At 42.7% G+C, this 14,806-nt stretch overlaps 1 protein-coding gene across 1 annotated transcript in view; it reads right to left on the minus strand.

Moving 5' to 3' along the window:
• LOC138948502 (protein unc-80 homolog) overlaps positions 1 to 14,806 on the minus strand; it is a 140,286-nt gene that overhangs the window by 56,511 nt on the left and 68,969 nt on the right. The window contains exons 27-38 of the mRNA XM_070320056.1: positions 13,600 to 13,686; positions 12,798 to 12,881; positions 12,457 to 12,525; positions 11,549 to 11,647; positions 7,996 to 8,092; positions 6,552 to 6,673; positions 5,702 to 5,779; positions 4,611 to 4,712; positions 4,100 to 4,144; positions 3,062 to 3,246; positions 1,182 to 1,380; positions 361 to 468 (exon numbers count right to left, since the gene is read on the minus strand). Of these exons, the coding sequence (XP_070176157.1) occupies positions 361 to 468; positions 1,182 to 1,380; positions 3,062 to 3,246; positions 4,100 to 4,144; positions 4,611 to 4,712; positions 5,702 to 5,779; positions 6,552 to 6,673; positions 7,996 to 8,092; positions 11,549 to 11,647; positions 12,457 to 12,525; positions 12,798 to 12,881; positions 13,600 to 13,686 (1,275 nt within the window). The remainder of the gene's footprint in view (positions 1 to 360; positions 469 to 1,181; positions 1,381 to 3,061; positions 3,247 to 4,099; positions 4,145 to 4,610; positions 4,713 to 5,701; positions 5,780 to 6,551; positions 6,674 to 7,995; positions 8,093 to 11,548; positions 11,648 to 12,456; positions 12,526 to 12,797; positions 12,882 to 13,599; positions 13,687 to 14,806) is intronic.

Consider the following 14,806-nt stretch of genomic DNA (forward strand, 5'->3'; position numbering starts at 1 on the left):
ATACACTATCTTTTCTTGTTTTTCTGATTACATATACTGACATGGAAAGCTTGTTCAGTTTTAGCTGTACCGGTTTGTTGTTGATTTTAACGAGGGGAACCTACCTTTTGTGAAAAATAATTTTCGGGTATGTCGGTGTTGTCTGTTCCACTGTATAGACACTACCGCACATGAAATTAATCTATTTGCTGAATATGGTAGGGCAATGAATGGGCAGATAACTGGTTTTAGAATAAATGGTTTAGGTTTAAAAAAAATTATAACAGGTAGTATAGAAGAAAGCAGAGTCAAGAAAAGGCAAGAAAAAGGAAGAGGCAGCCTTTATTTCATCAATCAAAGAAGCAAGCAATGTCTACCCACCAGAGCTTTGAGTGGTTTCTCTCCGTGCACCAGGTCGAGTACCCCCAGGTTGTCAGGACAGTCCTTCTCCAGGGCCAGCAGCATCTTGAACAGGTTGTCTGGTTGTACCTGTGATACACATTTACATTACGAACAATCTCACAAGCAACAGTACTTCATAAACAATAAGAGAGTTGAGAATGAAAGACAGCTAGCAGAAAGCATGAGTTGTAAGGGACAAGACTCCTGTCATCAAAGCAACTGACGAGCATGGAACAAGCGACTTGCATCCTCACTGGTGTTGCTTTGGCTCTATCCACGATCACTCCAAGGAACCGTCCTTCCCGTGTAAGTGATGACGCGCACCAGCACAGATCTGTCCGTGGGTTTACATAGAATAAGAGCATCCCTCCATTTGGACACATACCAACAATCCACAGCTAAGTTGCTTTCCATGCAGAGTGGGAATACTTTGCTCAATTCATTTCATAAGTGGCACCCAAGCCAATCTGCAATATTTCTTCTCCAGAAAAGGACTGTTATATGACAGTTTTCTGCTCCATCATTTGGGCGGCCATACTCCATTTTCAAGGGTACACAACCAAACCGTATCTTACCTTGTTGGTATCCAGTGTGCCCCCAGCACCACACGTCATGTCTAAGAGGGGAACCACGCTGCCAAACATTCCTACCTTGCTGGTATCCAGTGTGCCCCCAGCACCACACGTCATGTCTGAGAGGGGAACCACGCTGCCAAACATTCCTACCTTGCTGGTATCCAGTGTGCCCCCAGCACCACACGTCATGTCTAAGAGGGGAACCACACTGCCAAACATTCCTACCTTGCTGGTATCCAGTGTGCCCCCAGCACCACACGTCATGTCTAAGAGGGGAGCCACGCTGCCAAACAGCTGCAGCACAAAGGGCTTGCGGTGCAGCACGTAGAACTGTCGACACACAAAGTGGATAGCGTTGCACAGCACGCTGTTGGGCTGGTTGTTGCTGTACACGCGCAGCAGTGTCGGCATCACGTACAGGAACCTGAAATTGACAGCAGTATTTGTGAATGTGAGAGAAGCAAGCACTCACGCCATCAACTCAATATGAGTGAATGTGAGAGAAGCAAGCACTCACGCCATCAACTCAATATGAGTGAATGTGAGAGAAGCAAGCACTCACGCCATCAACTCAATATGAGTGAATGTGAGAGAAGCAAGCACTCACGCCATCAACTCAATATGAGTGAATGTGAGAGAAGCAAGCACTCACGCCATCAACTCAATATGAGTGAATGTCAGAGAAGCAAGCACTCACGCCATCAACTCAATATGAGTGAATGTGAGAGAAGCAAGCACTCACGCCATCAACTCAATATGAGTGCATGTGAGAGAAGCAAGCACTCACGCCATCAACTCAATATGAGTGAATGTGAGAGAAGCAAGCACTCACGCCATCAACTCAATATGAGTGCATGTGAGAGAAGCAAGCACTCACGCCATCAACTCAATATGAGTGAATGTGAGAGAAGCAAGCACTCACGCCATCAACTCAATATGAGTGAATGTGAGAGAAGCAAGCACTCACGCCATCAACTCAATATGAGTGAATGTGAGAGAAGCAAGCACTCACGCCATCAACTCAATATGAGTGAATGTGAGAGAAGCAAGCACTCACGCCATCAACTCAATATGAGTGAATGTGAGAGAAGCAAGCACTCACGCCATCAACTCAATATGAGTGCAGTCAAACCCCCCTTCAAAGACACAAAAATCAAAGAAAATCAGGTCTTAAAAAGGAGGGAGTCTGAAAACTGAGGTACATTTACAGGGGTTATGAACAGAAAATGTGAAAAAAACCAAGGTCTTAAAAGGGAGGAAGTCTTAAACTGGGAGTTCAACTGTATAATACTCCAACATTTAATTCCCAGAGAATGAAGGTACATGTATCTGTAATCTGGCTGAAGACACAAAGAGAAGTACTTAGGCACTGTGGTATAGTCAGAACCAATCAAGCGTAACTTTTTAAACCTGCAAAGACAATCAGCATCATGCATCAACCTTGGGGTTCACAACGCTTCCTTTTTTTGCTCATGAAGTCAAATGAATAATGGAACACTTTCAGATTAGTTGTGGTATACATTCTTTTTACTCTATTAGAGAAGGATATAAACTTCACAAGCAGGGGATGATACAGCTAACTCTCATGACAACATAGCCAGCATAGTAAAGAGTAATGTGCAAAGACACAAAGCGGTTCTTGTCCACTTCACACTCACTCACACTATTAGGGTAACACCCGGGAACATGCCCCTAATGGTTTAACTGTGAGGGCGTTAAAAAACATTCATCATCATTCACACTCACTCCACATTCATAGACCGGTTGGCCTAGTGGTAAGGCGTCCGCCTCGTGATCGGGAGGTCGTGGGTTCGACCCCAGCCGGGTCATACCTAAGACTTTAAAATTGGGAATCTAGTGGCTGCTCCGCCTGGCGTCTGGCATTATGGGGTTAGTGCTAGGACTGGTTGGTCCAGTGTCAGAATAATGTGACTGGGTGAGACATGAAGCCTGTGCTGCGACTTCTGTCTTGTGAGTGGCGCACGTTATATGTCAAAGCAGCACCGCCCTGATATGGCCCTTCGTGGTCGGCTGGGCGTTAAACAAACAAACAAACAAACAAACTCCACATTCATATTTTTCATGCCATTTTATTTTTAGCTTACCCGCTTGTGGCGAAGACGTGTTTGAAGTGGCGGCAGGTGTTGATGAGGGAGGATAGGCAGAAGCGCAGGATGGAGGTGTCCTCGAACAGCAGGATGATGGTGCCGTTGATCACGTTGAGAAACAGTGACAGGTCGCTCGACCAGGTGAACGTGCTGTTCATGTTGTTGAACATGGTCGTCATCAGCTGTCATGACAAACACACATAACTCAATTGTCAGAATGATTAAGGAAGGGTATAAGCATTCAAGAAATAGACTACATTCGGAAATAACTATGTCCGGTTTGTATGCCCGGTTAGGGCGGGGATGTAGCTCAGTCGGTAGCGCGCTGGATTTGTATCCATTTGGCCGCTGTCAGCGTGAGTTCGTCCCCACGTTCGGCGAGAGATTTATTTCTCAGAGTCAACTTTGTGTGCAGACTCTCCTCGGTGTCCGAACACCCCTCGTGTGTACACGCAAGCACAAGACCAAGTGCGCACGAAAAAGATCCTGTAATCCATGTCAGAGTTCGGTGGGTTATAGAAACACGAAAATACCCAGCATGCTTCCTCCGAAAACGGCGTATGGCTGCCTAAATAGCAGGGTAAAAAACGATCATACACGTAAAATTCCACTCGTGCAAAAAAAAACACACAAGTGTACGTGGGAGTTTCAGCCCACAAACGCAGAAGAAGAAGTATGCCCAGTTATAGAAGAGTGAATACTCTTGCTTTTAGTGAGTCAAACTTTCCCACGTGACATTGTGGGCCAGGCACTAGCAACAAATGGACAAGGAGCACATGTGGAAAGCTTGCCTCACTAAAAGCAAGAGTATTCACCCAGTCACAACCCATGCAACCCCGACAGAGTTATTTCCGCAATTCGTCTATTATTCATTAACAAATCTTTCAGAAGAAAATGAAATGAAATGATTGTGTACTGAGACCATACAAGGACAACCATGAGATGATGACATTGTAGAAAAGCATGATGCTGCTCACCTTTGTCCAGAGACAACCATGAGATGATGACATTGTAGAAAAGCATGATGCTGCTCACCTTTGTCCAGGAAAACTTGTGCAAACAGTCCATCCCAAACAGCTCCTGAAAAACAACATCAGCGATCAAGAAACAAAACTAATCAAACAACAAAAAGACAAAAAGGTTTTCTAACCATGTTGTTTTGCTTTGTTGATGGGAATGTACAATGTTTAATGTTTAAATTGCCTCTGCTCCACCCCCCCCCCCTCCTCCCTCCCAAAAGAGGGGTTCCACTGTGGGTATTAACACCCACCTTGCCCCAGGCTCCACACCCACCTTGCCCCAGGCTCCACACCCACCTTGCCCCAGGCTCCACACCCACCTTGCCCCAGGCTCCACACCCACCTTGCCCCAGGCTCCACACCCACCTTGCCCCAGGCCCCACACCCACTTTGCCCCAGGCTCCACACCCACCTTGCCCCAGGCTCCACACCCACCTTGCCCCAGGCCCCACACCCACCTTGCCCCAGGCTCCACACCCACCTTGCCCCAGGCTCCACACACACCTTGCCCCAGGCTCCACACCCACCTTGCCCCAGGCTCCACTGTACATGTCAAACTCTGTCTCCAGGGCCTTGCGAGGAAAAGACGGCAGCTTGAGAAACTCCTCATGGAGAAACTGCACATGGTTCTGAAACACACACACCACAACATTCTTACATGTCTTTTCTACAAAGCTTTCTTTCCATATTCTCTTCCCTTCTTGCATTTTGTTTAAAAAATATCTCCTTTTGACATTGCAATGTGAACTGAGAAAAGAAACAAACTTGCATCGGTCTCGAATAGCAATATCAGCTGAGGAGACGATAAAAAATAGAGAAGGTACTTGCAAGTCAGGCACATCCTAATATTAGTTAAGTTGAGGTGATGTATTGAAAGAAATATATCCTTTCCACCAGTAAACATCAAATCTACTTCAACAAAGTTCTCCCTGTCATTCCCACACAAATATTTTCAAAGTCTTTCAAGGTAACATCATACATTATTTCGCCCTTCTCTGTCTCTGTCGGTGGTTGGAATTGTAGCCCACACACACAGAAGAAGAGAAGAAGGATACAAAGCAGAAGAAAGGAGGAGGAATACACACAGCGTTAGGGCGGGGATGTAGCTCAGTCGGTAGCGCGCTGGATTTGTATCCAGTTGGCCGCTGTCAGCGTGAGTTCGTCCCCACGTTCGGCGAGAGATTTATTTCTCAGAGTCAACTTTGTGTGCAGACTCTCCTCGGTGTCCGAACACCCCCGTGTGTACACGCAAGCACAAGACCAAGTGCGCACGAAAAAGATCCTGTAATCCATGTCAGAGTTCGGTGGGTTATAGAAACACGAAAATACCCAGCATGCTTCCTCCGAAAGCGGCGTATGGCTGCCTAAATGGCGGGGTAAAAACAGTCATACACGTAAAAGCCGTGGGAGTTTCAGCCCGTGAACAAACAAACAAACAAACAAACACACAGCGTTGCATTGTGACTACAAGACGGGTCGATACGTTACATGTCTCACTTGGTGGTGGGGATTGTAGCCCACATACAGAAGAAGAGAAGAAAGATACAAGGCAGAAGAGAGGAGGAATACACACAGCGTTGCATTGTGACTACAAGGGCCGATACGTTACATGTCTCACTTGGTGGTTGGAGGCGTTCTCCAGGACGGCATTGGTCAGCAACACCTTGCCCACCTCTATGAACTTCAGCATGAACACCTGCGTGACAAGAAAACAAAAACATTCAGCAGAGTGGTAATACTGGTTGTAGGGGACAAACAGTTTCTTCAGTCAAAACTACATAACTTGCTTTCATAGGGTGCTGCACACTTCTTTGTTTGTGGGCTTCAACCCCAGAGCTGTAATGCTTCCTTTCAGTGTGAACAATACATGTTTGTGGGCTTCAACCCCAGAGCTGTAATGCTTCCTTTCAGTGTGAACAATACACTGTTTGTGGGCTTCAACCCCAGAGCTGTAATGCTTCCTTTCAGTGTGAACAATACATGTTTGTGGGCTTCAACCCCAGAGCTGTATGCTTCCTTTCAGTGTGAACAGTACATTTTTCTGACCCATATTCCGATTCCCAACACAGAGTGAGAAGCAGAAATGAGTACCAGGACTCACAACAAAGAGGTAACTGTTGCTTGGTTCTTTGTTTGCTCGAGTGTAGCATCTTTTCCTTGGAGTAACAGCGTAGCAATGTCTGCTACAACATAGCATGCTTCACGCTGAAAGTGTAACAGTTGGCAACTCTGCAACCACCACATGAACTGGTTGTTATACGAGTGGGCTTTTGTGTGTTTGGCTGTTATATACACTGCCATTTATGTAGTTCTCTACTTTAGTAGTAAGTGCTGCAAACAAACCTAAAAATGTGCACAAAAAAGTTAAGTGGACATGGGAGCTGTAGCCCATTAACACAGAAGAAGAGAAGAAGACTACAAAGCAGAAAAGAAAGGAGACAGAATACAGATCATCTGACAGCACTGACCCTTTTCTGGAGGGCCAGGGAGGCATCCTCCGGGTCCATCTTGACCAGACTCAGCTGAGGGTAGAAGTTACGACGGAAGAAGTAGAAGTCTCTCACGTACGAGTTCTGGTTGTGCACTTGGTCTGAAACACCATCAAAATAGGTAAACCATCAGGGCATTGTTGAAAGTGTAGTGCATGTTTGAAAGACTTATTTTGCAACACGTATGGCTGCCACAAAAATTATAATGGCTTACACAAAAATGATGTGCCTCTTTCTCTGTAATAATTATCCTGAAAAAAAAATGCATACCCATGGCTGTCGGATACACCAAATGTTAAAGCTAGTGTTCTGCTATTACCCGCTATTACGAGCTAGTCGTGTGACAGAGAGTTTTCTTGCACACGAGACTGTAGATGTTTCACGACGGCTTTAGCCGGAGTGAAACAGCAGCAGTCGAGTGTGCAAGAACACTCTCTGTCACACGACTAGCTCGTAATGGCGATTATGTCTCACAGCTTCAACAGAGGAGAGAACAAACACGTTTTGCGTACTCACGTTTGATAAACCTAAACACAGGAGCTAAGCAGCCATTGTGGAGAGATCTACTTTTTGACGAAAGTGAACGAACAACTATGAATGACGTCTCAGTATATGTGAATGACGTCACAGTCATCGTCACAGTCTGTATCTTTTGAAGCATTCCATTCTTCATGACGTCTTTCTGTGTCTGCATCCGCGAAATGTTTGTTCTTTCCGGGGTCTTTGTCATCTATGTTCAGAACTCTGTCCTTCTAGTTTCAGACTAACAGGCCTCCTGAGCGAGCCACTTTCCAAGGGAAGCTAAACTCGCGTCTGGAAACAGTATTGTAGTCTGGGATGCCGTTTTCAGTATTCTCAGCGTTGAAGAATTTGTAAAGAGAAGACACGACAACAGCAGGAGAAATAAAAGTCGTGTGTGCATTTTGGGGCTTTTGGAGGGACGATTTTGAGTTTGAATCCGTTCTTGCACATGCTCCAAAGCGTGTAACATACAATCTTGCACACGTTTGCTTTAGTAGTGGCAAAGAAGGAAAGCGTGTGACATTGTTGCATATTTGGCAATAAAAACCAGCTAGGTTGTTCAGACCTGCCAAGTCAGTACACACAAATATTTCTATATGACGCACTTTCCCCTGTTGTTGCATATGCCATGTGCTTTGCCTTTTTGAAGCTAGCGCGATCACTGGCAGCAAGAACTTCTTCTCTACTTTTACTTCTGAAGGATGGAAGATCCGTACATATTGCTGTGAGCCCCCCTTACCTCCTCACATGAATAGCTTTTGGTTGTGTATTTCTTTTATGTATGCTATCTCAGTTTCTTGTTTGTTTTTCTTCAGATACATAGTGCACCCTTAACTTTCTGAAAAGATGCATTGGTTAATTAAACGGCAGATGAAGAGATACATCAGCGAGTTTTACTCACGTGTCTTGGTGTCGACGATGAAGTGACAGTGGTGCTGGTCCTCAGGGATGTTGAAGAACTCCAGGCTTTCCTGCAGGATCTGACTGAACTGGGTGTCCTGATGACACACACACAGCACAATCAATGACTAGTCTTTTAAAATACACTAATTGGTAAAAACAGGCATCAGTTTCTACCAAGAAGACAAACTCCACATTTCACAGCTATAATAGCTTATGTTCTATATCTATGTATTCAGTCAAATTAAGTTCAGAAAACTAGCGAATGCGCAGACCAATTTGAACTCATGCACAAATCTCTCTAAGACATGTTCAGATCAAATTTTCAATTAAAAATCAACACAGGCAGTGGGGAAGTAATGCTGAACAACTAAAACTTGAATAAGAGACAATAAAAAAAAAGATGTCTTCATGTCTGTGTCACAAATTACATTACCAGTATACTTTTGTCATTCCAGTGAATCTCTTTTCTTGCTTGTGTTCTCAACACTTGTTTGAAGTCGCTCGCTAAATGGAAGGGAAGAGCACAAAAATTGTAATTTGATGAGTATTTTCTGTAGAGGGAAAATCCTCCTCAAGTTTCATGTCTTTGAAGAATGTGGAATTGAATTCTTTCTTTCTTTGTTTGTTTGTTTGTTTATTTGTTGCTTAACGTCCAGCCGACTACGCAGAGCCATATCAGGACGAGGAAGGGGGGGATGAAGGGGGCCACTTGTCAAGCGATTCCTGTTTACAAATGCACTAACCCATTACTTGTGTCCCAGCAGGCTTTAGTAAAACTAAATTAATACCTACTGGAAGATTACCAGTTTCCAGTATGTTAAAATAGGCTTAACCTATCTACTGCTGGACTTACATCAGAACACTAACAGATTAAACTATACATGAATCGCGAGACAAGCGGCAAGAGAAGAGATTTTTGGAAAAAATACAGGTGAATGAGCAAGAAGGCAGAAAAAAGAAAAGAATTCATGAAGAAAAAGAGAGCATGACAGGAAAGAGGAACCAAAAATCTACCTAACAGCAAACTAGAAAGCTCCTGCGGTTCCAAAAACAGGAGGGGCCTTTAATTTCATAACCGCAGTGCCCCACTGCGGGATTTCTTTCTTTGGTGTTTAACGCCGTTTTCAACCACAAAGATTATATCGCGACGGGGAAAGGGGGGAGATGGGATAGAGCCACTTGTTAGTTTCTTGTTCACAAAAGCACTAATCAAAAATTTGCTCCAGGGGCTTGCAACGTAGTACAATATATTACCTTACTGGGAGAATGCAAGTTTCCAGTACAAAGGACTTAACATTTTTTACAAACTGCTTGACTAAAATCTTTACAAAAATTGACTATATTCTATACAAGAAACACTTAAGGCAGGTTTCATGGTATTAGGCCATTTTGATAGTCTCAGATTTGCTTAGTCTTTTAAATCCATATCTGTGAGAATCTGCTGTATTTGTTGTATTAACATGCAAACTAGTTGTTGTTTAAATACTTTTTTGAAAATAAAAGTTGAAATTTTTGATAATGTGTTTATTTATGTGCGTGTGAATGGTGGCGATCGTCAAAATACGGACGGATGAATTTACTTTTGCCACAGCATCACTAAACAAAGAACTAAATTCCAACACACACATGCACAAGTATCAATGCTGTGGTGATTGAGAGTGCCAGAACACATTGAAATGATTGTTTTTCAACAACAATCGATATCCATAACACAAATTCTAACTTATACTAGCTCCGCAAAAAAAATGTATGGGGATTCGGATCTGTCCGTCCGCATAGCGATATCAAGAGCATCGAAACTAATTGTGATTTCACAGGACAAAAACACAAGTTTACCTAATTTTGTATACTGTAAATACAAGTTTGTGCACCCTTGAAGTGAGTTATAATGTTGCCGAGGTCAATTTGCCCTTGATCGACGCACGGTGACCCGAGTTTCAAAGTTGCGATCCAGTCCGTCTAAACAATGTAGCGATCGCCACATTTTTCTTTTCATTCAAAAACTAACCGTTTGGGGAGGAAGTGACCTCACGTTGTTTTACGTTGACGCTCGCGCTCGACAGAAAAAGACCGCAACAGTTTTTCAGTTAAAAAAATCGCAAAGTAATTACATTTTCTGAGGTTTTCTAGTGTCCGCCTAGTAACAATCGCCACTCTAGCGATCGCCACTGAGTGTTGAAGTCACATTTAACTCCATTTTCGACTGTTTTAAGAAACTATTTTGACGCTCAATCGTCACGTTTCAGTGTCGAAACACGTACTGTGCATTTGCAATCAGCCGGTGTGTCCAAACTGAAATGCGAGTGATGCCTCGATTCAGTTGTGGCGATCGCTCACGTGGTTGACGGACAGAAATACCTTCTTAGGGGGTAGGGGAACAGTTACTCCTCCATACAAAAATGGTGTTTACAAATGATTGCAAACTTGTCTCTTTATAAACTGTTCAGACATGTCTTCTCTTCAATAATTTTCAGTTTTGCTCGGTTTGTTAATCAGGAGCACCCTGCAGTAAATGTTTCATCTGTGACAATGCTCGAAATGTTGACGTAATTCCAATGCCCATATCCTTCTCTTGTTACCTCATCTAGCCAAAACCATTGAAGATAGAAAGACATTAATGAACAAACTAGATGCACAACACCAGTCTTAACACGTTTTGTTCTTACATGTATATGAAAATATTGATGGCCATGGAATGGTTTGAAAAAAAAGACGTTTTTTTCCTTCAAAACGGTCTAGGTCTGCCGGAAGTCGTATTTTTTCAAACCATTCATTTGAGGATCAATATTTTGATATACATACAAGAACAAAACTTGTTAAGAATGATGTGTTGCATATTTTTTGTTCAATAAATGTCTTTCTATCTTCAACGGTTTTGGCTATATGAGCTATATGCATGCATAGGATGACCGTATTGCTTTTTTTGCGTTTTCAGGGTATGCCGCTTTGCGCCTGGTTTTTAGATATAAATAAGGACCAGGACTATAAAAAAAATTACTGTTTTTAGTTGTAACAAACTCACTTTGTTGGAAAAACATGTCCTTTGAATTGTGTGCCAACATTTATTTTGTAGAATTTGAGTGTGTAAATAGTAAATTGCTGAACACAATACTGTGAAACCTGCCTTAACAAGGGTAAAAGGAGAAACAGAATCCGTTAGTCGCTGGGGAGCATCGGGTAAATTCTTCCCCCTAACCCGCGGGGGGTGTGGAATTGAATGAACAATGTTGGGAAATAAGTGTGTCAGGTTTGTGTGGGTTGTGAAGGAGTGAATATTTGAGATACACAAAGTCAGCACTCTTATAGGTAAGACAACATCAGTTCATGACACAACAGTTCAACAAAGTCAGCACTCTTATAGGTAAGAGAAGATCAGTTCATGACACAACAGTTCAACAAAGTCAGCACTCTTATAGGTAAGAGAAGATCAGTTCATGTCACAACTTCAACTCTTCGCATCTCGCTCTGCCAAAGATATTGCTCAAGCTCTTGAGAAAAAAATATGTTGAAGTCCCAAGCACATGATTGAGTGGTAACAGGATTTCACTGACCTCATGAATAGGAAGCTGAGAAGGGATACTGGACAGGTCAGGGCCGTGGACCAGGATCTTCTTGGCACTGGCCACGTTGGCACACACCAACAGGTACGGCTGTTTGACGTAAAAGCACAAAAACGTCACTCTAGAAAGTATAGCGTTCTAAAAATTATTTCTGGGGAAACAGCTGGCGCTGAAGTGTTTCCATGATGACGTTTGTCTCGGTGACTTCGACATCATGTGCAGTGGAAGAATCAGGTCCCTGCCAGACAAGCTTGACATGACCTCATTTACATGATATACACACGTGTGGTTTGAACGATATTGTTAACTCATGAGTGGTCTTTCTGACGTATGTTGGCTATAAATGCCTGTTTTAAAACTGCTCTGATAATATAGCACAGAACTATTTGGTTACACAGATCCAAACACAGAGAGACTGTTTTAATTAATTAACTGTGTACACTTCACTGAACAAAAGACTTTAGTTGCAACGGCTGCTTAACAACTATCAAACACAGATAGACTGTTTTAATTAATTAACTGTGTACACTTCACTGAACAAAAGACTTTAGTTGCAACGGCTGCTTAACAACTATCAAACACAGATAGACTGTTTTAATTAATTAACTGTGTACACTTCACTGAACAAAAGACTTTAGTTGCAACAGCTGCTTAACAACTGTCAAACACAGATAGACTGTTTTAATTAATTAACTGTGTACACTTAACTGAACAAAAGACTTTAGTTGCAACGGCTGCTTAACAACTGTCCAACACAGATAGACTGTTTTAATTAATTAACTGTGTACACTTCACTGAACAAAAGACTTTAGTTGCAACGGCTGCTTAACAACTGTCAAACACAGATACTGTCGGATAAACATCAATAAAACTGTCTCAAAGAAGTAAGCACCACTTACATCACACTGCTCCTTCTTCAGCGTCTGTTTCAGATCCTTGAAGTAGATACCCTCCACACACGGTACAACCTGATGACAAAGAATAGAAGAACCTTTACTTTTTGTACCCATTTTCATTAAAAACAGAGGCAAAATCATATTGTCTTTGCAGCCTGAAACTGAGCGTACTAATGTTTTCCAAGAGAATAGTCAGAGTGTAGCCTACCTTGATATTATGCAATGTGGCTGCTTGTGGAAAATTTTATAAATGCAAACTCAAATGATGGATCAACTAAATTCTCCTGTGCGCAAATGTGCAATGCTTGAGCTAATAAAACAACAAACTCATTATTCAAGCTCACCAGCCAGAGAAGAGAGATAGCACCAGCAATGGCCTCCTGACCGCCCTCACAGGGAGAACGCACGTAGAACATGACAAAGCCCACCTGAAAACACACAATTATGCTGGTCAACTATCACAGAAATACCTGAGTCACCTGAGTGTCCTTGAAACACTTACAGGCTAACAAGAGTGAAAAATTACTTTCAGGAACAAACAAACATACCAAATTTAACTAATATGAACATTTCTACCAGAAACATGACAAATCCTTCACCTCGCTTCCTCTTTGGTAGAATTGTTTTCAAAACACAGAGAAGTTAACGTTTAGATTTTATCGTACCATCGCACTTTGTAAACTAAGGCTTGGGTAACTGAAATGTAAGGTTTACTAAATGGGGGTTCGACGGGCGCAGTGGCCTAGTGGATAAGACATCAACCTTCTAATCGGGAGGTCGTGAGTTCAAGTCCCGGCCGCCGCCGCCTGGTGGGTTAAGGGTGGAGATTTTTCCGACCTCCCAGGTCAACTTATGTGCAGACCTGCTAGTGACTTAACCCCCTTCGTGTGTACACACAAGCACAAGACCAAGTACGCGCGGAAAAGATCCTGTAATCCATGTCAGAGTTCGGTGGGTTATAGAAACACGAAAATACCCAGCATGCTTCCCCCAAAAGCGGCGTATGGCTGCCTAAATGGCGGGGTAAAAACGGTCATACACGTAAAAGCCGTGGGAGTTTCAGCCCATGAACGAAACAAACAAATAAATAGGTGTTCCACTGTATCTCACAAAACACCACGAGAGACATACAGATACTGTACACACCAGGTAGTTGAAGATGGAGTGTGCGGTCTGTGCAGGGAGCTTTCTGAAGTACACCATCAGCTTGCGCAGCAGGAACGTCAGCTCCTCCTGTGTAGAAAGAAACGTAAACATAACGTTCACATGCAGGACACCTTATGGACATTCTGTCATTCATTCCAGCTAACATACGCAGTGACATGATCAAAATCTAGCGAAATCTTTTTAACATCTTTGGTTGCTATGTGACTAACCCCTATCATTCATTCCAGCTACCATACGCAGTGACATGATCAAAATCTAGCGAAATCTTTTTAACATCTTTGGTTGCTATGTGACTAACCCCTATCATTCATTCCAGCTACCATACGCAGTGACATGATCAAAATCTAGCGAAATCTTTTTAACATCTTTGGTTGCTATGTGACTAACCCCTATCATTCATTCCAGCTACCATACGCAGTGACATGATCAAAATCTAGCGAAATCTTTTTAACATCTTTGGTTGCTATGTGACTAACCCCTATCATTCATTCCAGCTACCATACGCAGTGACATGATCAAAATCTAGCGAAATCTTTTTAACATCTTTGGTTGCTATGTGACTAACCCCTATCATTCATTCCAGCTACCATACGCAGTGACATGATCAAAATCTAGCGAAATCTTTTTAACATCTTTGGTTGCTATGTGACTAACCCCTATCATTCATTCCAGCTACCATACGCAGTGACATGATCAAAATCTAGCGAAATCTTTTTAACATCTTTGGTTGCTATGTGACTAACCCCTATCATTCATTCCAGCTACCATACGCAGTGACATGATCAAAATCTAGCGAAATCTTTTTAACATCTTTGGTTGCTATGTGACTAACCCCTATCATTCATTCCAGCTACCATACGCAGTGACATGATCAAAATCTAGCGAAATCTTTTTAACATCTTTGGTTGCTATGTGACTAACCCCTATCATTCATTCCAGCTACCATACGCAGTGACATGATCAAAATCTAGCGAAATCTTTTTAACATCTTTGGTTGCTATGTGACTAACCCCTATCATTCATTCCAGCTACCATACGCAGTGACATGATCAAAATCTAGCGAAATCTTTTTAACATCTTTGGTTGCTATGTGACTAACCCCTATCATTCATTCCAGCTACCATACGCAGTGACATGATCAAAATCTAGCGAAATCTTTTTAACATCTTTGGTTGCTATGTGACTA

The sequence above is a fragment of the Littorina saxatilis genome, linkage group LG15 (assembly GCF_037325665.1).
Source record: "Littorina saxatilis isolate snail1 linkage group LG15, US_GU_Lsax_2.0, whole genome shotgun sequence".
In the NCBI taxonomy this organism is placed as follows: domain Eukaryota; kingdom Metazoa; phylum Mollusca; class Gastropoda; order Littorinimorpha; family Littorinidae; genus Littorina; species Littorina saxatilis.